Here is a 26835-nt window from a genome sequence, read left to right as displayed (position 1 = left end):
CCCCGAGGAGGAGGAGGAGGAGGAAGGTGTTCCCAGTCCAACTTTATTTAAAAACATCTGCTGACAAGAGCCGGAGAGCGCGGGTTCGAGTCCAGCTCAGGACACGTGACAAACGTTAAAGAGCGACCAATGAGGAGGCAGCATGCTCTGTAGCCTTATTTAGTGAATCATTATAGCAGACCGAGGAGACCGTGGCTTTGGAGCTGTGTAAATAAAGTAATTATTACCTGTATGTATCTACGGTTACTTCATCAGCAGCAGCAGCAGCGATCCAGCTCAGCTCCTCCTGAATAATCGATGGTCCGTTTCATGATGGCTGTGTCTCAGTCCTCCTCAGTAACCTGATAAAGTAACTCCTCCTGCAGGTGTTGGGGTGCTTCAGTGTTTCTGCATCTCACCGTGTACCTGAGCTCAGCTAGTCCTGGATCAGCATCAGTATCACATCACCCACAGCTCACCCACAACAGTCAGGCCTTCATCTTACATAAACTTCATCCTGCTGTCTGATGACACAGATAATGTCACTGATGTTGTATATCATCATCTCCATCATCTCCAGCCTGATCTCCACAGAGAGTAAGAGTCAGTGACAGGTATGAAGCTGAGGTATTGAAATCAGCAGGTTATCAGACTGATGTGACCTCAGTAGAGTGCACACCATCAACTGGCCAGTCAGGGCTAGAAGAACTGCAGGTCTGTTTTGCTCAGACCTGCAGTTCTTCTAGTTCTTCTTCTGGAGAACAGCAGCCTTGCTGCAGTCACGCAATAAGAGCACACTCAGTGAAGATCATCAGAGTTTTATCCTGCTCAGACATCACACTCCTCTGTAACCGCAGCCATTTTTATTTCAGTTCTACTTGAACTGATCGTAGTACAGTATTTAACCACTGTAAAGTACTACACAATACAATTCTGGTAACAGTAACCCGTTCTCCGCTCACTTCCTGTTTCTGAGCCTCTAGTCAGACTCACCTGAAGCTCGGCTCAGGACACAACAGGAGATGGTCGCTGCTACACTTTGTACCTGAACAGATCTGCGCACAGCTGGTTTAAACCTCTGATCAGATCACACGTTCTGTTGCTCTAAATGATGAGCTCTTTATAATGACATCACTGACACTAACAAACAACTACAGCGTTTATGTAAAAGCACTGCATTAGTTTCCTGTCTCTAAGATAGCTGTGAGTCCTCAAACCGACATATGAAAGCAGATGTTTCTGTCACCTGTCCCAGGGTTACCAAACTCAGTGTTTCCATTCAAAGTAAGATCAGCAGCTGCTCGCAGTTTGTTCACAGGTCCAGGAGAGGGCACTCTCATTCCACTCTACATATTGACCAACCTGCTAAAACAAACTTTTATTTATTTCATTAATCTAATTCTGACTGACTCTCTTTCCCATGATGCACCACTACTACCAGTTCTGTGGTTCTTCCATCTGCCAAACCCCGCTGTACACTCTCGTTTACCTGTCCAAGTGTGGAGGCAGCAGTAAATACACATGTTCAGTCAGACCCTCAGTTTAAATAAAGTTTGTGTTACCCTATTCTGATATGAGTATCACCTGAAACGTACAGCTACTGGTTTTGTACTCTAAGTACTTTTGCCCCTTTACTCAAGTAAAGTTGTACTTGTCCCTTAAATACCGTAGTGTGTACCTGTGCCACCTCAGGCTGTAACACACCTAGACATGATGTATTTAACTGGTTTGTGTTTGATGTGTGTGACGGTCACGGGTTGACTCACAGCAAATAAACAAGGACGACTGTGCCACAGGGAAATTTATATTGAAAACTTTATAAAGCAGTGCTGTCACCGAGGACGCGTCCTTTTATGGATCACAGAGAAAGTCTGGCTTTGATCACGTCACGCATACATATTGCCACATCGCTACTGCGGTTCATGGGGAAAATCTTCATGAGAAAAATCACATTAGGAAGTTCTCTACATGGACAATCATCAGCCTTCAGTGCACTCTCCTGATTTTGTGTTCTCCACAGGAAATCAAAGTGTTGTTGATGGATTAGTGATTAGATTAGACCTCAGGGTGAAGTCAGAGTTACTCTTTTCCAAAGATACAATAAAAACTACTCAAATCTTCAACGAAGAACACTTTCCTCTGACAATTCTTTTGGCAGATTAGATTTATAGTTCGTATTTTTACGTTAGTTTTAGTCGGTTTCTAGGACAGGCTTCTGTTTACCAATCACGCCGTGAAATAATAACACAGCCATGTCTGAATCTTTGAAGAGCTACCCAGAAGTACCCGGAGGATCATTTGTCTGAGATCCCTGCAGGAAGGTGATTCCACTGATGGGGTGGTATAGGACACACTGAGGCTACGTCCACACTAATGCATTTTTGTTTGAAAACGCATTGTTTTCTTTCCGTTTTGGCCTCTTGAGACCCCAAGGGAAAACGCTCTCGAAAATGCATACATTTCAAAACGGAGCCGTCCCGTCGCAGTGTGGACACTCGAAAACACAGACTTTCTAAAACGATGACGCATTTTAGTCATGCTATAAACAAAGATAGCGGAGTGCATTATACAGCAGTATATTTTGACAGCCCTAAAAAAGATTAATATCAGTTTAACATGCTCCAGATAGCTTTTCTTCAAATTCTTTAATTCTCACTCGCTTTTGCGCATGCACAGGACTGGAACGTAAGCGTTTTCGGCCGTTTCAATGTGGACGCACAACTCTGTGAAAACGACTGAAAATGCGAGTGTGGACGCGGAGCATTTTCCAACAAAAACGCCATTTTCAAATCTATCCAGGCTAGTGTGGACATAGCCTGAGGCTCATCGAAAGCACCATCTCACCTGAAAACAGTCTATCAGAGGGTCAGCACGTCTGATGGACTGGTACAGGAAACCCACAGCACTGGGACCACCATGGAACCAGCACGAGTGCTTTGGGTTTACTGGGCATTCTGGGTTCTGGAAAAAGCTTTGAGTGGTCAAAAAACCCACACACAAAAACAGGATTCAATTAATTACATTTTACCTATGTAGCACCAAATCACAACAACAGTCCCTTTACATTGTAAGGTAGAGGCCCTGCAATAATACAGAGGAATCCCACAAGCCTGTTAAAAGGGAGCTTTTCCTTCCCACTGTCATAGGGGTCCTGTGGAAGAAAGGGGGGGGGGGGGGTCATTTGCTCCTGATGGAGGGAGCCTCTGTTTACTACACAATAATAAAATATAGGGCTAGTGTTACATCAGGCTTTTCTGGGTTAAACATTTCCATCTTTTTTCCTGTGAAGTTTGTTAAACGACATGACTGATCTGTGAGAAACAGTTGGGCTGATGACAGTAGGAGGTGTGTAAGTGTGCATTACAGCAACACTTCAGAAGAAGTGAGCGTGCTCCACACTGGTTGTGTGTGAACCTATGGGAATCTGTAAATCTGCTCCTTGAGGGGCTAACTACGTGGTTAGTTGTGGCTATCTTCCCAAGGTACACATTGGATATTTGTTGTTTCGTCCTGGTTAGTGACACTCACTAGTCCTTGGCCTCCTTCCTTCTTAAAACCCACCACAAGGTTCAGTACTTAGTCCTTTACTTTTTATACTGTATTTAAACTAATTAGAATGTCTTTATTTAAATTTATAGTTTCCTGCTGATACCACTGTGTTTGTCAGTGAGGAAATCCTGGATCAGCTCCTGGATACTGTAAAGGTATAAAAACTGTTTCTTATAAATGGGTTATTATAAAATTTAAGAACATCCACGATCCATTTGGAAATCAACTAATAAATCATAATAGTAAATTCAGCATAAACAATGTTGAAACTGATGATAGATCCAAAACTAAAGTTCATAGGTGTATTGTTAGATTGTAAATGAAGTTCCCACCCCACCCCGTGAAACACATCTTAACAGTTTTTTTTTTCTAAGAAAAAAACTTTATTACACAAAGAGGACTTGTAAACATGGATTGTCTTTACAAACTGTACTGTAATGTATATAGCTCCATACTTGCTCTACGGGGTCAACGGGGGGGGGGGGGGGGGGGGGGGGGAATTAACATAAAACAATGACAAACTCAGTATGTTTAAAAGAAAGCAGTAAGAACCCCACTGTTCATTCTTTAATAACATTTTATGAATCAATAGATTTTAAAATGATACAATGATGTCATTACCATCGAGGGATTTGAGGGTCTCTCTGGTTACAGTGTTACTTCAGAACTCCAATGATTTGTTTAAAAGGCAGACGTTGGATGGAACTAAGAACAGAAAACGGTCTGCTTTACTCACAGCGACGTTTACACTGTGGAGTGTCCATGCTTTGGTTTTAGGCTGCTTCTCCACAGACGTCACACGTTTACTGCTTATGTCCTGAGTGGGTTTGCAGATGGTTTATTAAGTATCTTTTATGAGTAAAGCCCTTTCCACACTGACTACAGCTGAACCGTTTAACCCCACTGTGGGTGAGCTGATGTCTCCGTAGGTTAGTAATCAGCGTAAAGGCCTTTCCACACTGACCACAGCTGAATGGTTTAATTCCACTGTGGAGGAGCTGGTGATTTTTTAAATCACCTTTCTGACTAAAACACTTTCCACACTGATCGCAGCTGAATGGTTTAACCCCACTGTGGATAAACTGGTGTCTTTTCAATTCACCCATCTCAGTAAAGGCCTTTCCACACTCCCCACAGATGAATGTTTTAACCCCACTGTGGATGAGCTGATGTCTTTTTAAGCTCCTGTGGCTAACAAAACCTTTTCCACACTCCTCACAGCTGAAAGGCTTAACGTCACTGTGGGTGAACTGGTGTGTTTTTAAATCACCCCTGCGAGTGAAACCCTTTCCACACTGCTCACAGGTGAATGCTGTAATTCCACTGTGGACAAACTGGTGTTTTTTCAAATCACCCTTCCCCGTAAAAGCCTTTCCACACTCGCCGCAGACAAATGCTTTAATTCCACTGTGGGTGACCTGGTGTTGTTTTAATTTACTAATGCAAGTGAACGCCTTTCCACACTGATCACAGATGTATGGTTTAACTCCACTGTGAGTGAGCTGATGACTGTTTAAATCACTCATCTCATTAAAACTCCTTCCACACTGCCCACAGCAGAATGGTTTAACCCCACTGTGGATGAGCTGGTGTCTCTGTAAGTTACTAACGCAGGTAAAACCCCTTCCACAGTGGTCACAGCTGAATGGCTTAACCCCACTGTGGACGAAGTGATGCTTTTTTAAATCACTCTTCCGAATAAAACACCTCCCACACTGCTCACAGCTGAATGGTTTAACCCCACTGTGGATGAGCTGGTGCTTTTTTAAATCACTCGACTGAGTAAAAGCCTTTCCACACTGCTCACAGATGAATGGTTTAATTCCACTGTGGATGCGTTGGTGTCTTCTGAGGTGGTCCATCCTGGCGAAAGCCTTTCCACAGACGACACAACGATGCACTCTGTTTCCCTTTGCAGCTGGTGGGTGAGCTTTGTCAGGCCCACTGCAGTGCTGAGGTCTCTGCCCATTCTTGCCTCTTTGTTCCTGTAGTGACAGAAACTAATGTGTGAGCCTGCAGTCCTGAGACAATGTCACTGATGTTAGCATGTGTATGAACCTGTCTCCTCACCGCTTGTGGAGAATCATTTTCTAAACTCTTCCTTTGCTCCTCCATCTCCTCCTGTTAATTGGGATGGAAAAGATCATCATTGATAATCAAACACAATTCAAACACTTGCTGGCAATTACCTTTAGACCATAAAGATATTGAACTCTATAGCTGCATATTTATATTAACATGGATGCATTACTCATGCGTATTGATCAATTGTCAATTTGCATATCAGCAAGCCTGTTGTTAGGCAGTGGTGTGTCGATCTCCAGGGCCAGCAACAAGTCTGGTTCAGTCGTTTGGCAGGTGTTGATAAACTGTGTGGGAGGAAAGACCCAAATGCAGGACTCACGGGAAACCAAGGCTAAGTCTAAACTAATCCGGATAAATTTGAAAACTGAAAACGTCCACGCTATTGTTTTCAATCGTTTTTGAACAGTTGTTCATCCACACTAAAACGACTAAAAACAATTACTTTCCGGCTCTTTGAAATGTTTAGGAAAAGCGTCAAGTTTTTTAAATGGACTAATAATGAGGTGGAGTTGCTGCAAGTAGCACACAAGTACAAAGTTGCAAAAGTGATTGAGAATTAAAGAATTTGAAGAAAAGCTATTTGGAGCATGTCCGAGCTGATATTAATCTTTAATATGGCTGTCAAAATTGAGAGCAAACAAAATGACTGCTGTACAATACCGTCCGCCATCTTGGTTGAATTGGTCACATGAATGCATCACATGGCTAAAATTCATCATCGTTTTCAAAAAGCCTGCGTTTTCGCAGGAACACTGCGATGCAGAAACAGCGTTTTCAAATGTATCCACTTTGGAGAGCGTTTTCAAAAAGGTCAGTTTTCCTTGACCAAAAACACCGTCTCCGTGTAGACGGAAGGCCAAAATGGAGAGAAAAGATGCGTTTTTAAACGAAAAGGCATTAGCATGGCCCAAGGAGTAACTAAGGGAGGCAGCTTTAGTGGCTGTACGAAACCCGAACATTAACACGAGAAAACTGACTGAAAACTAGAAACAATGAACTACACCAGAAACTGGGAAACTCGAACTGGGAATCACAAGATGCACGGAGGAAACACACAGCACTGTGAGGGAACATGATGGTGCGATGCGACAGACAGATGAAAACACAGGAACGGAGCCAGAAGAAAAAACAAATAGTCCAGGAGGACACGGCAGTGCAGATACAGTTCAGGGGCCGACCGTGTGCAAAGTGGTAGGAGCGAAGGCGAAGTGGGTCTGGAGGCTGTGGGATTATGATGTTATTTTATGCCATGTTAGACCCCTAATTAAAGATTGTGAATTATTATGTAGTTTCAGTTTGCATTATGCTCCTGAACTAGAAGAAGGTGATAATTATTACATTTGGTAAACTGATTTGCATTACATTAGACTGTTGATTTATTGTGAATGAATGATATTGTTTTATGATGCATTATACTGCTGAGTTATAAGAAATACTGTTCACAGAAAGTCATCGTCTCATTTGTCTGATTAGAAGAGAACAGAGCATACTGCCCCATCTCATCAGGAGCAGATAAACAGGGAGCCAAGGTCGTAGCTTAGGCGCTGTGTGAGAAAGAATGTTTAGGCTCTGATGATTAGGTGGGGGCCACTAGAGGCTATAAGAGTTTGATCAAGGCTCCACCATTTTGAGATCTGATGCTGTCTGCTGTATGGTGTCCATCTCCCACGCGTGTGTTCATTAAATCATCGTTTGACTTGACCCGGCCGGACCAGTGTTGTTATTTTGGTTTTCCTCCTGTATCCATTCCCAATATTTGAATCCGTAACAGTTTTGGGGGCTCGTCCTGTGGTATTGGGATGGAAGTTTTGGAGGTTTGGACGGTCCGAGGTGGTTGAACGGGCAGGCACGAGCCAGTGGTCTGACGTGAGTGGGCAAGCCGGCACATTTAAAGGTGAGGCACAACCTGTTGAATGTAAATCCAAACTGTGCCAAATTGGACTGTATAAATTAAAAGTCTACTCACTGAAATTACTGGTGAAGGCCTGTTTTGATTTTGATGAAAAAATCTCATGAGTGTTGAAACTTGAAATAAGCTTAAAAGTAATAATACTGGGTTAGAGTCCCAAGGTAAAGGAAAATAATACTGAGTTAAAGTCTCAGGTAGTTTGATAGGGAATTGGTCATTTTGTGAGTTAGAGTCTCCATTGGTTTAAAGGATTGCATCTGTGTTGGCCATGTTGAGAGTTAGAGGCTCCATTGTCCATAACGTTGCATCTGCGTCGGTCATACTCTTGTTTTAGAGGGTTGACGGCGGTTTAAAAGTATTATAAATTTTGTTAGAACGGTGGTTAGAGTCCACTAAGAGGCGCATAGCCTGGAGGTTACGCTCCCTCCTGGCCGCGGACGCGCGACCTTGACCTGTCGGCGAACAGGGTTAGTTCAGTTGGCTTGACTGTGGGGTATGGGCATCCTGGAACAAGCTAGGAGTTAGAGGCTCCTTATCTGCGCTTTTTTGGGCACTGTAAATTGAGTTAGGGATTTTAGAGATGAGGCCAGATACAGTTAGAGTCTGATACTGGTTAATTGATTACAAAAAAGTTGGACTTTCTTCGGTTGGACCCGTTATCTTAAATTTGTCAAAATTGTGTAGGCGCTAAAACTTTCAGGCCTGAGAGTGATTGTAAATATAAGACGTCTTTGTAAAATATAATAGAGAGTTGAGTGTGAAACGAGGCTGTGTGTGACGACAGTGCGCTGCAGCGCTGCGAGCTATTTTTAGATAATGTGTGAACATGCAAATGAGGTGGCTGCTGTGAAGCCCACAGAGGACTTCCTGTTTAGCGTGTTATTGAGTTTTATAAGTATGATTTGCAAACAATGATACATGCCTGTAATTAAAACGCTGATTTTGCTGATTATAATATTACAAATAAAGTTTTGAATGACTACGGTGAATGTTTAATGTTTGGCTGAGTTTTGATATGGGAGAGACGGCTTCGCAGCTGCTGGGGGTAAGTGACCGGAAACTTGCATGCCCATAAAAGGCAACTGCCTGACTGTGTGAACTATGCACCAAGAGAGAGAGTAAAATCTAGGTGGATGAATTAAATGGATGTTGTAAGAAAAATAGTAAATGAATGTTTTAGTCTCTTAATACAGGTGCACAGCAAATTCAAAAGTGTTAAATGTTTTGGTGTTAGTAGTCTTAGAGTTAATTTTACTCTAAGTAGAGTCACATGCTTTTAATGTAACTCTGAGGTGTAAAATGATAGTAGTTAAAATCGAGTGTTAAAAATGAGTGTTTCTATTTCAAATCTGGAGGTGTTACAATGGAAACATTAACTCTTGACCTCTTAACTCTGAACTCCTAGAGGGGCTATGACACTAATAGAGTAAATTCACAGACTCCGCCCCCAGCACGGCTCCAATCGAAGCTGAAGTGAAGCCGTTTCAGAACATTTTGCTCTACATATTTGAGTTGTGCCATGCTTGGTAAGTCATTTTTTCAAAGATTGTTTCAATTATTATTATTAGCTTTTACTTCTGTGGCTCTTTGGAGTTGAGACAAAGCTGTGTGAAAGGCATTAGCCATGTTGCTCGCTGATAGCACCGCTCGCTGTTTTAGCTAGCTGAAAGGTATTGTTTTCGGCAAATACCACAGCCTTGAAAAAAAGCTTGCATGTGAATTTTCGGTTAAATTTTTTGGTCAAATACACCTAAAACAATGTCTAGAATGTGAAATGTTGGTATAATGGTGCTACTTGAAGCCTGAAAACGATCTCCCATAAAAAACGAGCAAACAGCAGTAGCAGACGTCCTGACTGAGTTCTACGTTAGCACTTGCCTGTGTCCTTATCTTTTGGGAAAATACTTTACACAAGTAATGTCTCAAAAAGGATTCCTTTTTTTTTTTTTTTTTTTTTTTTTTACTGTGCTGCAATTGATTTGTGCCATTAATTAGTGTCAACTAATTTTTATTCAATCTCCACATAGGATATGCTTGTGAAGATGGAATATGGGGGAGAGCAGAAGTGCGTTGAAGTTCCACAAAGTGATGAATGAAGGACATGCATATTGTATTTTGTATTTATTGAAATAAGTGATGAGAATGCTGTTATTTGCATTTACCAGCTCACCTTTGTCAGACCTTTTGATAAACGAAATTCTAATGAAAGTGAGAACATGTACACTGTTACATCTTTCAGAAAATGTTTTGAAATTGTGGTGCACAGTTCAGAATAAATGTTTTTCAAAAACCATTGCGTCTTTTTAGTAAATGTTTATTTCCAAAAGAAATTTCTAGAAGTTCAGAACAGTAAAATTCCCGCTTTTTAGAATTAATTAGAAGATAACTCTTACGTAGTTAAACTAAAATACTCTTTGAGAGTTAATATATAAACTCTTAACACCAAGTGTTAAATTATCAACTCCAGAGAGATTTGGTGTTTAACACTAAATCAGAGTTAACATACCAACTCTCCAAAAAGAGTTAAATTAACACTCTCTGGTGTGGACCCATATAGACACTTTAAAAGTGTTGAAATCAAATCTGACAGTGTTAATTTGGACATGCTGGATTTGCTGTGTGGATTTCTCTCAACCAGGAGACTTGAGTACAGCAGCAGAAGGATAGATTAATAAAATTGGGACGACAGACAGGCCAAGCTCTGGCTCAAAATTTAACAGTTTGACCTATCACTTTGTCCCCACCCGAAAAAGAAGCTTAAAGGACATCTTCTCCTCGAGTTATCGGCTACCATCACTGGAAATTTTCAGGCAAGTTTTTCACTGAATTGTTTTTGGCACCATGTGTCCCTGAATCTCACAAGCAAGCTCTAATTCCTGGCTGAAGACATGGAATGCTGTTATTTAAGGTGGGAAATCAAAATTTGGGAAACAAAATTAAAAACACACACAATTAGAGAAATGCCTTGTTTGAGAAAAAAGTTAAAATAACCCACCAACAAACGCACACACACGCAATGAAGAAACAGCTTACACTCATGAACACGTGAAGATTTTCCAGCAAGGTTAAAGCAGCAAAACTTAACATACACCTGATGTTAAATGATAAAGTTTATCCACTACTAACAAATAAACTCTCTGGGTTGCAGGACAACAACTTGACTTCAAAAAGACAGACACTGGTAAATCACAAACCAGTGATGAAACAACAAATTTAGTGGTTAAAAGAGTCAAATTGTGACATGTTTTCCTGTGATTGATTAATACAAGTGATTATTGAATGAAATAAAATTCCTTTTTTGAATTATTAAACATGATCTTAAGAATTTTAACGTGTACCTGTGTTGTCCTGTCAACTTGGTGGGTTATGAGTTGATTATATAGTGAGAAAAAACAAAAAAAAGGGGGGGAGAAGGCTGACACAGGGCCTGGCCCCTCTCTGAATAACACAGCCAAAACAACATCATTTTCCTGTTCGTCTGTTTTTGTTTTGTTTTTGTTTTTTCTCTTTATGCTTAATTACAGGCTGCTTTGTCGGCCCGGAAAGCCGAGGCTGACCTGGACTCCTGCTCTCCCCTCTACCATCTTTGCTCTCCTTTCTACCATCTTTGATGTGACCCTGACCAAATGCTACAGCAGCTGGACTCACAACAACAGCCTGAGAATGTCAACAGTGCTGCAGGAAAGCGATCTCATGCAGCGGAGACGGAGAACGTTAAATCCAAGGCCCGTTTCACTACACGGGGGAGATTTCCAGACAGCTTCAGCTGACAGAGCTGTGACGAGACGCCTATTAAGCCCGGATGAAAAGTGAGGCCGAGCAAAAGAATGCTGACCTTAACAACTCTGCATCAAAACTGTGCAGGACAGTGACGGACCAACACGGAGGATCGGGCAGCAAAAAGGGCGTGCCAGAGACACGAGGAGTAACTGAGGTCAGGAGGTACCTCAGATTGGACAAAAGCAGCAGAAGAACATAAGCTGAAGGCACAGGTGTCGGGGCTCAGCCAGGAGCTGACCTCTGAGAAGAGCCGAACAGCAGAGCTGCAGAAGGCCGTGGAGCAAAGCAAGGAAAACATCAATAAACTTCAATCTGACGTGTACGGAAAAGACTCTGAGGTTTCTGCCCTCAGTGAGAGCTCAAGACATCAGAGCAGAAACTGAGCATGCCTCAGGAGGAGCTGGCTGCTAATCGAACCCATCAGTCAGGCTTGGAGTCCCAGATACAGGACTTAAAATCAGGCCGGAGCTTGCTGGAGCAGGAGGTTGTCAAACCTGACGAGAAGCTCCAACACCAGGAGCAAACCCTGAAGGACCTACAGAAGCAAAAAGGGTCAAGTTAAGGAGGAGCTGGACAAGGAGAAGATGCAGGACACTGGAGAAAAGGACTGCCTCAATTGGGGCCAGAACCAGTATGGAGAGAACTTTGGGCAGCAGCACCAATGGACCCAAACGGACTGAAAAGGGGGAGGGCAGGACCCCAGAGCACGCTTCAGGCCATGGTTTACCCAGAACACCAGAACAGGAAAGTGATGAACACAAACACACACACAAACACACAAAAACACACACATCTACATACACTGACTCAGAAGCAAGAGAAACACACATATGAACACCTATGCACTCGTTGATTGACTGAGAAATGACACACACACACGCACACAAATCGAAATGCTGATTCAATTCACTGAGAAGTGATCCACACACACACACATACACATACATGTTTGTGCAATGAAGAGTGATACACACACGCTGATGCAATGAAGAATGCTTTACTAACAAATGCTATGCTGATATGCAAAATGCTGCACACAAACGTCCAAATACAGAATTTGTTACAACAACAAGAAGCCATTGATTGTTAATTGGTTAAATGCATTTCATGTCACCCAGAGGGCATTTGTGCAGATTTAGGGGACAGGGTCTAGAGCAGTTTGGTTATGAAAACAATGTCTGTGAGTGATGTCTGTTTATGGCTCAAGGCCTCGACTGAATTGTTTACTGTGCTTCACACAGCCTGATAAGGAGCAGTGGTACAGAGTGAAAATGATGAATTAATGGTGTGAGCCTTTTTTCGGAGCACCACATTTTTGTGATTGAGATTTAATTGAAGGAGGAACACACTGAAAAAATAAATAAATAAATAAATAAAAGAAAAGGAAAAAAAGAAAAGAAAAGGGGGCCAGCCCTTGGATTTATGTAAGCATCCCACATGTATTTAACACAATTGCCTCAGGCTTTAAAGATCTGTACAAAATTCAACAGGAAATCATAGCTTCCCTGTATTTCCTACATTGTTGGCATGCTGGTGAGTGCTGTTGCTCCACAGTAAGAAGGTCCTGGGTGCAAGTCCACAGTCTGGTTAGTTTGCAGTGGTTTTTCTCTGGGTATTCTGGTTTCCTGCCACAGTGAAAAGTCATGCAGCTGTTAGAGTTAGGTTAATTGATGATTCTAAATTATCCGTGAATGTAAGTGTAAATGGTTGTTTGTTTCTAGGTGATAAACTGGTGACCGGTTCGGGGTGCACCCTGCCTCGTAACCTATCACTTTAGAGTTATTTCCCAGCCCTCGTGCAATCAGGATAAAGATAGGAGGATGGTAGTTGTTGTAGACCCATTCAATTTTTATGGTAACCAGAATTTAGACTTTGTTGAACCGTAGGCAATATGAAGACAACATGTAGTATTTAAGGGACCAAGTAGAATTTGGATAAAAGTTATTGAATAGTGTTGAAATAAAATGACAGAATTGTGAAGGATTAAAATATTCCAGGAGCTTAACTTACTCCATATGAACATGTCTTAATCGTGTAATATGAACTCAAAATGCACAGGTTTACTGAATATGAAAAGGTGGTGTTGATTTAACTCAGTTGTTTAAGTTTCTACCAAAGCAAAACATTTGTGTGCAACTAGTGTCCACTATTGAATCAAATAAGTCCAACACGTTTTTGTCAGTGCAAAAGAAGTTACGGTACCTGTATGCTTACACAATATTGTCCCGGGACGGAGAAAAAACTTTCTGGTGAAGTTTTGGTTGATTTTGGGTTTTGCTTAACACTAGGTTGATTTTATCAGTGAGGTTTGGATTGTTTTCTCTCTCTAAGAGAGAGAAAGATGGTTTTATGCTTGGACATGTTTCCAATGGGCCCCAGTATTTGTTATAATATGAGTATTATATTGGTCACGTTTGTTTTTGCTTTTGTTACAGTGCACTGAAATAAGAACATCTGAGAGGAGTGATCCACCGGTGGTGATATTTTGGTATTTTGTGAGTTCCTGATTTAACAAATCAGCTCTTTAATCCAGGCCTGAGAGATTGAACTTTAAAGCGCTATAAAACATGATTACTAGAAACAGTCGCAAAGTATTTTTCTCCATGATTATAATGGGCTCTGGAGAAATTCACTTATATGGGACATTGATCACATGAGAAGTCCTGAGCCTAAAAGGATTGCAGCGAGTCAATCCAGTCCAAAAAAACAAGGAACTGTTTTCCTTTAAAATGATGACGTCATCTTGCTGGTGATGGAGGCTTGATTAGGTTGCGCGTGAGACTCCATTATCAGCAATATCTGGTATGAATGTGTGTGAATGTATGCATGTGACTGGACTGTGATGGACTGACGACTAAAAGTTTTAACTGACTTGATACTGAGACAAAAACGGTACCGACTTTAGGATTAGTACATGTCTACAAACAATTCACCCAGCCTGTAAAAGAAGGGTGGATGTTTTGTCTCGCTTTGTTTTGTTTTTGCAGGAGTAGAAGGAGGACAGAGACTAAAGGGGGAGGCTGTAGCTTCACATGAGTGTGAACTGCAGACTTAACCCTTTGGTTGCTAATTTTGAGCTACTGATGTTTCCATTAAGAAAATTGGGTTTTATTAGCTGTGTTTCGATTAATGCAGCACATTATATTGTTGGGAATGTTAAATGCTAAAGTGAAGAGAAGCTTTGATTTCACTCATGACTGAACATGTTATTATTAACCATAGCAGGCCACTGTAAAAAGTCAATCAATTTTGATAGAAAAAGCAAGAAAAAACTCTATTGATACCTATGAATAACAGGGGAATGATAGACTTGTCACATTCAAAATAGAGATATGTAATAACAAACCTTGGTCAAAGTCATTTAGGTTCTCCATTGAAATAGTCAATAATTTAGAAAAGTAACATAGAACCGACAGGGGCATGTGCTGAGAGGTGGTGCTGCACAAGAACAAGAGCAAAATAAAGAAAAATTATTGTGTTTAGCTTTGATAAATTAAAATTAAAATGTACCATTACACTCAGAGGATCAATATGAAATTCAATATATGCTAATTTTGTATGAAGTACATGACTGATAACTGTTCTGTCCTGAGCTTTTGTTTTTACAGCGCCCACTTGACCACACCAACAGTTTCTCGCCACCAAAAGCGGGTACTTGCAAAGAATAGGGAGGAATATCATCAGAAGTGGGAAAGGTAAGCCCCGATGGGGGTGATAATGTAACACACCCAAAGAAAGATTTTAGGTCTGACCAACCGTCTCAGTCGTGGGCAAAACGATGACAGTCAATAAAATTCTAAAAGATAATTTAGTGACAAAAAATATCAAGAGATAAAAGATAAAACACTCCAGTGTCCCATTCATGAATCAAATAAAAACACACAGTCCCAAGGCCAGAGCCAGCTATGCCACACGGCCAGTTGCACTCCACATGTTGCCTTTAACAGGGGTAGAAGTTGTCCTTGGAGACCCACTACCCTGCAAGCATATAGCCAGTGATCACTCCAACCTCTGCAACTCTGCTGCCTTTAGGCTGTGGCATATAATAGGCCCTGGCCTGCACAGAGAGACAAAATGACACCTTCAGTATAAAATTCATAGCGCAAAACCCATCCATCCCAAACATATCAGATTATCACATTACATACATGCACAGAGAGATAAAATGACACAGCAGTGTTTGTAGTGTGGGCTATAAGTAGACCAGTGTATCAGTGCAATCAAGTACACCTGCCTCTAATTAGTCCAACCCCATTCCAGCCATTGGCTAACCAAAAATGTGACACACGCACAAAAAACCACTCCCAACCCAGTGCAACTTCACACAATAATATGGAGCTGAATTAACACAGGCACACTAGTCTACCATGTTACAATAACACCATTAATTTCACGTATGGTCAAATTCTTAAGATTTGACCCCAAACATGAAAAATTCTTCAAACATTTAGAGACAGAGTGGAGTTCTAGATAAACATAATGCAGCAAACCACATAAGGATGGACCATTGGAATTCATAAAATGGTGAAATAACACGCAGGAAAAATGTTGATCATGTTGATTATGTTTATTCCAGTGTGCAGGGATTGGCTAATCTGACCAGGAAATGTTATAAAATGGATTGTCGGAACAGGCAGCGTTAAAGTCACCTTTGACAGTCCAGACTAAGATGGCGTTGGACATCTTTAGGGCGGAAAAGGGTTGGTGTGACCAAGGTGTGGTTTGGCTTGTTGTATGTATATTTCAAGATGATATGGCTCTGGATGGACCAGTTACCAGGGCATGGAAGGAGGACAGACTCATTAAATGAGGAGAAGGAATTTTCTGGGATTGGAGATCCTGTGGGTGAGTGGTTGACTAAAAGCATGCATAAAATAAAAGCTATTTTTTGTTATTGATTGGTAATAGATTGATAATTGGCCACATTCACAGTTGTATTGACTTGTAGTGGACGTAGTCTACTTCATGTTTAAGCACTCTAATTAACAGATTGAAAATAGTGACATTAAAGGAAGAATATGCAGCGCCACCCTGTCAAATGCCAGTGCCGGTGGGGCTCAGTGATGAATCAGGTGAGCTTCATGGCTGAATTAAAACATAGAGGCCCATGTTGTGGTCAGTAAGGGATAAAAAGGGTGTGTTTTACTGTTATTTTAGCATCAGCATTATTGTTACATCAGAATCATATAACAAGCATTGCATTGAACATTTATTGAAGCTATTGACATATTAACATTTGTATTACAGTGATTGTTATAACCCCATGTTAATCTTCTATCTACAGGTGTCAAACGTAGTCAACAAGTTCATGTTGAAGTGAAGTTCATAATAATACAGGTTTTGTTTGTAGACGACTGTGAAGACGCAGGCTCTGGGCGGAGCCAGGAGTTGAACAGATCTAACATGACAATTAAATTGATTTCATTCCCTAACACAGAATAACAAGACTGGACCAACGACACTGGATAGGAGAAAGTCTGATACTTTCTAAGATATGAGGTCACTAACCTTTTCTTTCAATTTTCTAGCTTAATTGAATGGACACATGTTAGAATTAGAAATGGCTGCTTTGTCTTTGATGTCTTTTATTAGAATGAGTGGTTTTAATCATTTTTATACATATCTTGCAAATGTGCTTATAATGAGTTGGCACTCGGTCTTTTGAAGGTCATAAGCTTCGTTCGGCGATAGTCCGGGCTGATAAAGTGTAAGAAATGCCTTGAGTGCAGCGGGTTACATGCAAACACGCTTACACACACATACACTAAATTAGGATAAGTCCTTGGGACATTCTGAATATTCTAAACAAATTCTGAATCACCAAAAGATCAGTAGACAGCAACATTAGATTGTTAGAGCTAGGAAGAGAGGTGTTTTGGTTTTCTGTCTCTTACAGAGAAAGGAACAGACACCAGACGAGGTCACAGATATACGAGAATCCTTCGCAGCAGAGACAGACACGGTGACTGCGGAAACATCAACTGGGTTCAAGTGTCATGGCATTTTGGGCTCCAGCTGGTCACCTCGAAAGGATGGATCCCATAAACACAGCAATAATCATGAAGGGGTTGACGGAAATCCAGGAACACCACACCAACGACGTTCGAGAGGCTGTTGGTCATAAGGAGAACACCTTTCTGTTCCTTTTCCTGGGGAACACGGCGGTGACCCCAGAATACACAGATCATTGTTTGAAATCGGGGCAGAATAATCCCCTGATCTGTGCAACGACTGAAGGGTTGTCTAACCCCTGATGTTGAAGGAAACAAGAGCAGAGGATCACCCGACTGGAAGACACTGGTGCCTACAGCAATAAAATAAAGGTTAAAAGCTCCTCGGACAGAGGTTCTAGTCTGAGTACGTTTGGAGGGTATAAGGTAGCGCCGAAATAAAGCTGTGGGAGAACTGGGGAGTGATGGGAGTATCATCTGTACCTACTGTTGTTGTTGTAATAAAAGTTTTTCTTGCATCTGAACTGCGTAAACACAGAGGTCATCTCACATATGGTTCACCCAACAGGGGGACAAAAGGCCTCAGGAGTAAGGAGAAATGAACCCGGCAACACTGGATTGCAGGGTGTAAGTGAGCTCTTTATGTCTAAAGAGCTCATCAGGGGGAATTGTGGGATTATGATGTTATTTTATGCCATGTTAGACCCCTAATTAAAGATTGTGAATTATTATGTAGTTTCAGTTTGCATTATGCTCCTGAACTAGAAGAAGGTGATAATTATTACATTTGGTAAACTGATTTGCATTACATTAGACTGTTGATTTATTGTGAATGAATGATATTGTTTTATGATGCATTATACTGCTGAGTTATAAGAAATACTGTTCACAGAAAGTCATCGTCTCATTTGTCTGATTAGAAGAGAACAGAGCATACTGCCCCATCTCATCAGGAGCAGATAAACAGGGAGCCAAGGTCATAGCTTAGGCGCTGTGTGAGAAAGAATGTTTAGGCTCTGATGATTAGGTGGGGGCCACTAGAGGCTATAAGAGTTTGATCAAGGCTCCACCATTTTGAGATCTGATGCTGTCTGCTGTATGGTGTCCATCTCCCACGCGTGTGTTCATTAAATCATCGTTTGACTTGACCCGGCCGGACCAGTGTTGTTATTTTGGTTTTCCTCCTGTATCCATTCCCAATATTTGAATCCGTAACAAGGCCAACCATGCGGAAAGCAGCGGCGGCGTACTGGAAACAGCTCCGGAGGTCGACCGCGTGGGAAGAGGCGACAACACCACAGTTCAGGAGGCCGGTGGCCAATAGATGGCCAATAGATCCTTGGCCAATAGATGCTGAGTACGACGATGGCAAAGGAGGGCCTTTTCTGGAACCCAACGAAGAAGATGACGGAGACGAAGAGCTTCAGGTGGCTTGGATGGCGGCCATCGTTGGTGTGGTTTGGTGGATTGTGGGCATCAATGTAGTTTGGTGGATCGCCAAAATCGGTGTGATTTGGCGGATGGACGAGGATGTGCTGGCCTAATCGGATGTGGACGTATCCAGAGAACAACACTAAACACTGGTCACCAACCCAGGACCATGACAGGTACAGCAAAATCAAAATGAACCGACCCAAAATGCCTCGAGGAGCTCCAATGTATGCTCTGTCGAGTGCCCACTCATCTCCACTTCTCCTCCACGGCTATCCAGTCTAGCGTTGCAGCTACCGATTATTTTAGTAATAGATTATTCCATCGAGTAAGAAATACTTTTGTGTTGTTGATGAGCAATAATAAACAAATAATATTAAAAGAGAAAAAACACAGGTCTTTCAAAATTAACTGCTCATTGTGTTCCAGTTTAGAAACTGCAGTGTTTTCTGTTTCAGCCTTCATGTGTTTCTTTTTTTTTTTTAAAAAAACCCTTTGAACTGAGGTTTACTGCAGATGTTTCTCTGCGCAAAACAAACAGCGGAGCAGCTGCAGAGTTCACTTTTCTTCACCTCAGTTTGTTGATCAGGTGCTTTGATGACGGACTCCCGCTCGGTTTTCCCCAGTAAAGGTTTTAATGGTCGTTACAGGAACAGCTGCTTCTGTGCCTGTGTCATCATCACTGCTGCTGTTGTGTTTTCATTGTTTTTGTTTAAAACTGCGGGCTGCGTGGGCCTTATGTGGTTACACTTTATATTCACACGCTACTCCTAAATGCATTTCTATTGCAGGTCTGTTTGTAGTCGCACATGTGGATGAAACATGTTTACATCATTTAATGCTACAGAGCCATCCATGAAGATAAGATAAGATAAGATAAGATAAAATGACCTTTATTAGTCCCACAGGTGGGAAATTTGTTTTGTTACAGCAAAAGTGCAAAGTTATGTAGCAGAAATTAGAAAACACTGGAATGCAATAAAATACAATAGAATAAAATAAAATTGAATAATATATACAATATAAGTTGTATATAGTATTTGTATAAATACAAATACTATATACAACTGAGTAGGAAAATACAAAAATACAACTTCGCCAGAAGAAGAATTGCACATATAGCAGTCTTATTGCACATGTGTGGATGTGTTTGATCAGTTAAAGTCTTTGTTGTGGAGTCTGACAGCAGTGGGGAGGAAAGACCTGCAAAATCTCTCCGTCCCACACCGTGGGTGCTGCAGCCACTGAAGGAGCTGCTCAGTGCTGTCAGAGTGTCCTGCATGGGGTGGGAGATGTTGTCCAACAGGGATGACAACTTAGCCACCATTCATTCACCACCTCCACTGGGTCCAGAGGGCATCCTAGAACAGAGCTGGCCCTTCTGATCAGCCTGTTCAGTCTCTTCCTGTCTCCAGCAGAGATGCTGCCACCCCAGCAGACCACACCTTAAAAGATGGCTGAGGCTACCACAGAGTCATAGAAGGTCTTCAGGAGTGGGCCCTCCACTCCAAACGACCTGAGTCTCCGCAGCAGGTACAGCCTGCTCTGCCCTTTCCTGTAGAGGGCGTCTGAGTTATGAGTCCAGTCCAGTTTGTTAAATGAAGCATCAAAGAATTTCTGTGGAGAATTTTTGTACTCCACTTATCCGAAGTACTCAATGAATCGTTGCAGCCCTAATCCAATATCTCTGTTCACATGAGATCCAGCGATATCTAGCCACACCGTATCATCCACTCCATCTCGCTTTGAGTGCTCAGAGTAGAAAAGCACTATATAAGAACCAATCCATTTACCATCTCCAACCTTTCACCCCGGTTGAACTAAGGCAAAGGTTATTTCATTTCATGTCTTCATGTCATTTTAGCACAATCCGCTTTAAACCAGTTAGAGGAACACTTTCTCAGTAATTTACTCAGTACAACTGTTTTATGAAATCATACATTTTTAAAGTCAGACATCAGCGTGACCTGTGCGTCCGAAATGTTTCTCCCACTGAAAATGTCCAGATGAACAGAATCGACTCTCTGAGGTCAGCTGAGATGAAGGTGGCTCACATTATATCACAGACTGTTTCCCTCCCCAGGACTGCTTTGAGACAACTGACTGGCAGATATTTGAGAATTCCGCTCATAGCAACATCAATGAACTCACAGACTCTGTCATTGGATATATTGATAAATCCATAGACGATATCATCACCAAAACCACCGTCTGCAAATATCCAAATCAGAAACTCTAGGTAATTAAAGACAATCATACTAAGGTCAAGGCGTGACCCTCTGCCTTTACCTCAGGGAATCCTGATGCATATAAAGACAACAAGGAGCAGATCCTCTACCCCTAGGAGGACAGTGAGGCTATAACTGCATCCCAGGCTGGGTTCTCAGAGCGTGCGCCGACCAGCTGGCAGGGGTGTTCACCAACATCTTCAACCTCTCCCTGAGACAGTCAGTGGTCCCCACATCCCTCAAAACATCCACTGTCATTCTTGTCCCAAAGAAGTCAGCGGTCTCCTGTCTGAATGACTACCGCCCTGTTGCACTGACATTGTCGTTATGAAGTCCCTCGAGCGGCTGGTCAAAGGTCACATCTGCTTCTCCCTCCCTGACAGGCTGGACCCTCTTCAGTTCGCCTAACAAACAGAGCTACAGAGGATGCCATCGCCCTGACAACGCACACCACCCTCACTCACCTGGAAAAAAATAATACATATTCAAGAATGCTCTTCATCGACTGCAGCTCGGCTTTTAACACCATCATCCCCTCAAAACTTGCCTCGAAGCTCGTCGACCTTGGGCTGGGAACACGCATCTGCAGATGGATTCTGAACTTCCTCACAAACAGGCCCCAGGTCATGAGAGCAGGTAAGCACACCTCCTCATCACATCCTAAACACAGGAATGCCACAGGGATGTGTGCTTAGCTCCCTCCTTTATTCCCTGTTCACACATGACTGCGTTGCTAAACACGAGTCCAACACCATCATCAAGTTTGCGGATGACACAACCAGGCCTCATCACAGGCAATGATGAGACGGCCTATAGAGAGGAGGTGATGGCGCTGTACAAGTGGTGTCTGGAAAATAACCTGACTCTCAACATTAGCAACACAAGGAAAATGATACTGGGCTACCGGAAACGACCAGTCAGGGAACACCAGCCCATCAACAGTGTCGAGGTCGAAAGTGTCACCAACTTTAAATTCCTCGGAGTCAACATCACTGAGGATCTCTCCTGGACCCTTCACACAGACACTGCTATCATGAAAGCTCACAAGCGACTACTTTCTGAAGAAGCTGAGGAAGTTTGGCATGAACGCCAAAATCACCTCAAATGCAGGTGTGAGATCGAGAGCTTGCTGAGGAGCTGCATTACAGTTTCTTACAGAGGCTTCTCTGGCAGCAGCTGAAAATCACTACAGAGGGTGAAGGCAGCAGAGCACATCACTGGCATGAGGCTTCCTGCCATTCAGGACATTTATCTCCAGCGGTGCCTCCGTAAAGCACACAGCATCATCAAGGACCACAGCCACCCAGCACATCAGCTGTTCTCCTTGTTACCATCTGGCAGACGTTACAGGAGTCTGTCTGCTCGGACTACAAGACTTAAAAACTGTTTTTACCACTGTTGTGGGATTTCTCTTTAGTGTATTGTCCTTTAATGTATTGTCTTGCTTTCATGTTACCTAGTTTAGTATGGGTGGTGGGATTTCTCTTTAATGTATTGTCTTGATGAAATGCTTTCATGTCACTTAGTTTAGTATGTCTGGTTCACACTTTATTCACGCTGGGAAACAGACGGTGAGAAACTGGTGAATGTCTCCCAGGATGCGGAAGCTCACACGGGAAGGCTTGACCCCAGAGTGGGGGAGATTCACACAGATGATAGAGAGTCTGTCTGTTTAGAGCCAAGGTGTGAACTGCAACTGTAAAAGCCTTTTGTTTTGTGACTGTGTATAAAAAGGACCTGAACTGTTCATTGTCAGAGACGACTTTCAGTGCCCCCTGACTGACGTCCCTCCTTATGCATGAGATAGCTGAAATAAAGGTGTGATTACAACTCATCGTGTCTGCAGGATTTGGTAATTGAAATTTCCACAACACCACCAAGCCATTACAGGTGGGAATCACCATACATCCCACGATACGATATTATTGCAATTTTTAAAAATATTTTGCGATATTCAGATTCTGTACATAAAGGTAAACTTTATCAATATTCATTTTATCTAATATCAAAGTCTCACACTCAGTCTTTCTCTCATTTCAGTTTTATTGTTGACAAACTGAACGGTTTGTATTACAGTCTAGTCCAACTTAACTGAATCAACCATCTGGTACAATTACAGCTATTCTGAACTATGCAGTTTATGAAAACTATGCAGCCCCTTCAGCAACTGAAGAATTTGAAAGTAAATTAAAACAAAATATAATTTTACATGAAATAAAAAAGTTTTAAACTTAATTAAAATAAAACATGTCTTAAATTAAAACAAGTAAACTGTCATGTTTATTGCTGCCAAAAACAAGTTAAACACATTTGGACAGTGAAGGAATGTCAGGATTCTTGCTCAGAAAAAGGATCAACATGCTCTGAAGTCAGAGCACAAAAACCTTTTTGTAACAAAATATCGATTTCTGCTGTCCCTGTATCGATACATTATTACCAAACAAAATATCACCATACTACACAGTATCCATTTTTTCCCCCACCCCTACAAGCCATACGACACCTGAACCACATCTCACACACTACACACCACAGGATGCACACAGAAGCTGTCCTAAAGCTGCTCAAGTACGTTCCACATTCTGCACGGGTCACTCACTTTATCAGTAATCACAAAAAAAACAAAACCCCATACTCCGTACTGTACTAACTGCCACTTTTAATCTTGTACTGCTCAAATCTGTACTGCTGCTCACTCCTGACACTTTATCTTATGTGCAATTATATTGTTTCCACACTTGAAGAGGGAATGCCAGGAATCATGAACCTTGTAAACAGATTCTATTTACATAAATAGAAAAAAAATCAGCTCTGTAGCAAATCTAAAAACAAACAAAAACACACCAAAATGGAAACTATAAGTCATCCCAACATCCTCAGACACACAAACATAATCAGATAAATCACATTATGTAACAAATGCCTATTATTAAAATATAATTATGAGTTATAATTGCCTATTTCAAATATCCCAGCTCATCCAACATCAACATGGTTTAATTCTCTGGGTTGATTAATAAAAATTACGTTTTCCTGCCAAAAATGAAACTGAAAACACTACAAAATCCCACAAAGTCTTAAAGGAGGACGTGAAACACCGGACCTTAGAGCTACTTCCTGACCAACCTATCGGCCCCACAGAGCAAACTCAGCTCTGGACAGACATTGAACAACAAGCATGCAAACAGCAAGATCACCGCAATAAAACTCCATGTTTCACCAACATTACACATCCTCGGGTCTAACAGCTTGGACCAACGACTCAGTGTTACAGCGCCTCAGGAGAACAGCACCAACATCAACACCGACACTGGTTGAGTACTTACTGAACCTCGTAATAATCAGGACAGAAACACAGATCAAACAATAACCTTTCCAGAATTATTAGAAACCACAGAGCTCGGATGAATCTTTAATGAATCAGTACAAAGTAAGTCGACAGTGAGACAGCTACAACACCAACATGTGTGTTTTACAAAGTAAGAGGCAAACACAAACATGTGACTGAGGTCATGTAAAAGAAGAGTGTGTGCGCCACGTGGGTGAACATGTGGTCACTGGGAACAAAGAGCATGTTCAGTGGGAGCCTTCAGTCACGCTGAGGGTGAATTAAACAAACGCTGTTCAGCTTCCAGGAAGGTTATCAGTTAGCATGCAGGACCAAACGTTAGCCACTGACTGTGAAATACACCAACCCGCACACTGCGGTCATCAGGGTTAAAGGTCACATTCACACCGAGTCGTGCGTGCATATATTAGACCTGTGCTATTTGTGCTGCGATCTCTCTGCAGAGCTGGATCCTGTCAGTTGGTACAGGAAGCCTCACAGTCCTTTGTTAGCAGAGGGAGCACCGTGTGCTAACGGGTGGTGCTTCACTGCTGTGCAGCTGAGAGCAGACTCCATCAGCTCTGCAGGCTGAAGCTGCAGGAGCCACAGCAGTGCTGTCACCTCAGAGACTGGACAGTAGTGATTAGTGATGCGCGAATCATGAACGAATCGTTCAATACTCAAGAATCACTTTACTGACTCATAAATCATGATTCACAAGCCCAACTGACTCACTGACTCATCCCTGTTGCTGTTAGCAGCAATATATCTAGCTTATAATTAAAATTGTGGAGAAAAACACAACATCCAGTATCTTAACAAAAAAAATTCTGCTCTGAACTGGAAGAAAAAACCCTGAGTAGAAGCTCACATCAAGAAAATAGCTCCTCGGTTCACAGTAGCATCGCTCTGCTAACATGCTAACAGCACATTTGAGCTACTCACCCCTCCCTCCTGTGCTGAATCGTAAGCAATCACTCAGGACTCGCTCACCCCCTCCCTCCTGGCTCACAGCTTCTTCTTCTTCTTGGTTGGCAACCAATGTTAAGGCGCATTACCGCCCCCTGGCTCACATTTCAGTGGACATTTAGATGAGAAAATATATATTTGACACATTTAAGGAAAATACTAATAAAATAAAAATAAACAAAATAAATGTTTATTAAGCAATTTAATAGGAAACGAAAACGAAATGGCTCGTGAATGACGCAAGCCGGCTCCTTATCGCGAGCCGTGTTTTTTTTTTTTTCTCCTTTCTCTCACGCTCTCTCTCCACTTTTTTCTGCTTCACTCCGCATGAGAGCCTTGTGCTTTGCGCTGGGAAGAGGGGGGAGGGGCGGTAGTTACATTGTCAGTAGCACAGGAACAGAGCAGGAGGGAGAGACAGAGAGCCAGGGACAACAGCATGACATTAGAAAGGTATCCGGTCATTAAGTCTGACGTCACTAGCCATGTCTGGGCAGTGTTGCCAACTTAGCGACTTTGTTGCTATATTTAGCTAGTTTTCAGACCCCCTTAGCAACTTTTTTTCTAAAAAGGACTAGCGACAAATCTGGCAACTTTCTCTGGTATTATTGGAGACTTATTTATAACGACTTTTTGACGTGAAAATGCGTATCGCTCTTACACTCAACAAGCACCGGTGCTGCCTTGAGCACCTCGCCCGTGCCAAAGCGCTCACAGGCGGAGGATAGTCCTCCCCCAGCTGCTATCAGGGCAGGAGACGTTCACACCTGTGCATCCAAACTGCAAATGAATCGCGCATGAGCGAAGCCACTGCTCCCGCACTGACTGTAACGCAGTCAGTTCTTCTTTTACTGTTATGCTGTTTTGTGGATCACAAGGTTTAAAACTACTTATAAACCTTCACTCTCACACACAAAGTAACTCCACCAGAGTGCCAATTTTGGGTCACTTTTGCTGGTCCAGGCCTGGATAAAGGAACAGGGTTGGAATTGTACATTAAAAAACAATAATAGCTAAAAGAAATTTAATTTGTAGTTCTAATTAAATTCTAAATGCATTTAGGACGTTTTATACTCACTTTATGTCTCTTCCACGATGTTATTTCTCTCTCCAACAGCGTAGGTTACAATTACATTAGCATGACCAATTATGCAAATTAGGCGATGACGTCATTTGGGGACTTCTAGCAACTTTTAGGACAGCCAATAGCGATTTTCCTTACTGAGGAGTTGGCAACATTGTGTCTGGGCCTAAACTCCGCTGCAGGTACATATATCAAATGATCACTATGGCATTACTGAGAGTTAAAAACTGTCTAAAGTCTTTCATCTTTAATAAAATGATCAGCGTTCTGCTCTACCAGGTGTAACAATTGAGTTTAACATCCAGGCATCCATGAAAACGGAATTTATGACATTTAACGGAGTTAGAAGTTAGCAGGAAGTTGGCTCGCTAGCTTCTATCTAAATACAATATAGCATGTCCTGACTGCGGGGTTTTGGAAACAAATTAAAACGTACAGCTCTGTTATCACTACCGACATAAATGAAGACAGAAAACTAAACAGCAGTGACGTTTGCAGGGTTACTGAAGTTGGGCTATATAATGTTGTGCTACGTTATTGCTAGC

At 42.0% G+C, this 26835-nt stretch overlaps 1 protein-coding gene across 3 annotated transcripts; it reads right to left on the bottom strand.

The window, feature by feature from the left end:
• Positions 1 to 83: 83 nt before the first annotated feature.
• LOC146502332 (uncharacterized) lies at positions 84 to 25397 on the bottom strand. Of its 3 annotated transcripts, none has more exons than XR_014869360.1 (3): positions 5599 to 7939; positions 4150 to 5513; positions 84 to 2950 (listed from the first exon to the last, which is right to left on the bottom strand). XR_014869360.1 is itself a non-coding variant. In XM_085132916.1 (3 exons), exons 2-3 carry the CDS (start codon positions 5641 to 5643, stop codon positions 4332 to 4334), a joined length of 1227 nt encoding a protein of 408 aa, XP_084989042.1. In that variant the 5' UTR covers positions 5644 to 5649; positions 25186 to 25397; the 3' UTR covers positions 4113 to 4331. The 3 variants fall into 3 exon arrangements, 2 of the variants coding, with proteins under 2 accessions (XP_084989042.1, XP_084989043.1); XM_085132916.1 differs by lacking the exon at positions 84 to 2950 and adding an exon at positions 25186 to 25397 and having other exon boundaries at positions 4113 to 5513; positions 5599 to 5649; XM_085132917.1 differs by lacking the exon at positions 84 to 2950 and having other exon boundaries at positions 4113 to 5513; positions 5599 to 5649; positions 5780 to 7940.
• Positions 25398 to 26835: the final 1438 nt, after the last annotated feature.

The sequence above is a fragment of the Neolamprologus multifasciatus genome, chromosome 15, assembly GCF_963576455.1.
Source record: "Neolamprologus multifasciatus chromosome 15, fNeoMul1.2, whole genome shotgun sequence".
Classification (NCBI taxonomy): Eukaryota; Metazoa; Chordata; class Actinopteri; order Cichliformes; family Cichlidae; genus Neolamprologus; species Neolamprologus multifasciatus.
Note: the sequence above shows the minus strand (reverse complement) of the source record. Positions and strands in the feature narration are given on the sequence as shown.

What these genes read in the sequence shown, in the direction of transcription:
- LOC146502332 (XM_085132916.1), bottom strand. Translation starts at nt 5,643, where the DNA reads ATGGAGGAGCAAAGGAAGAGTTTAGAAAATGATTCTCCACAAGCG. An exon ending in AAAATGATTCTCCACAAGCG is followed by an intron (nt 5,514 to 5,598) that starts GTGAGGAGACAG and finishes CTGTCACTACAG; the next exon opens with GAACAAAGAGGCAAGAATGG.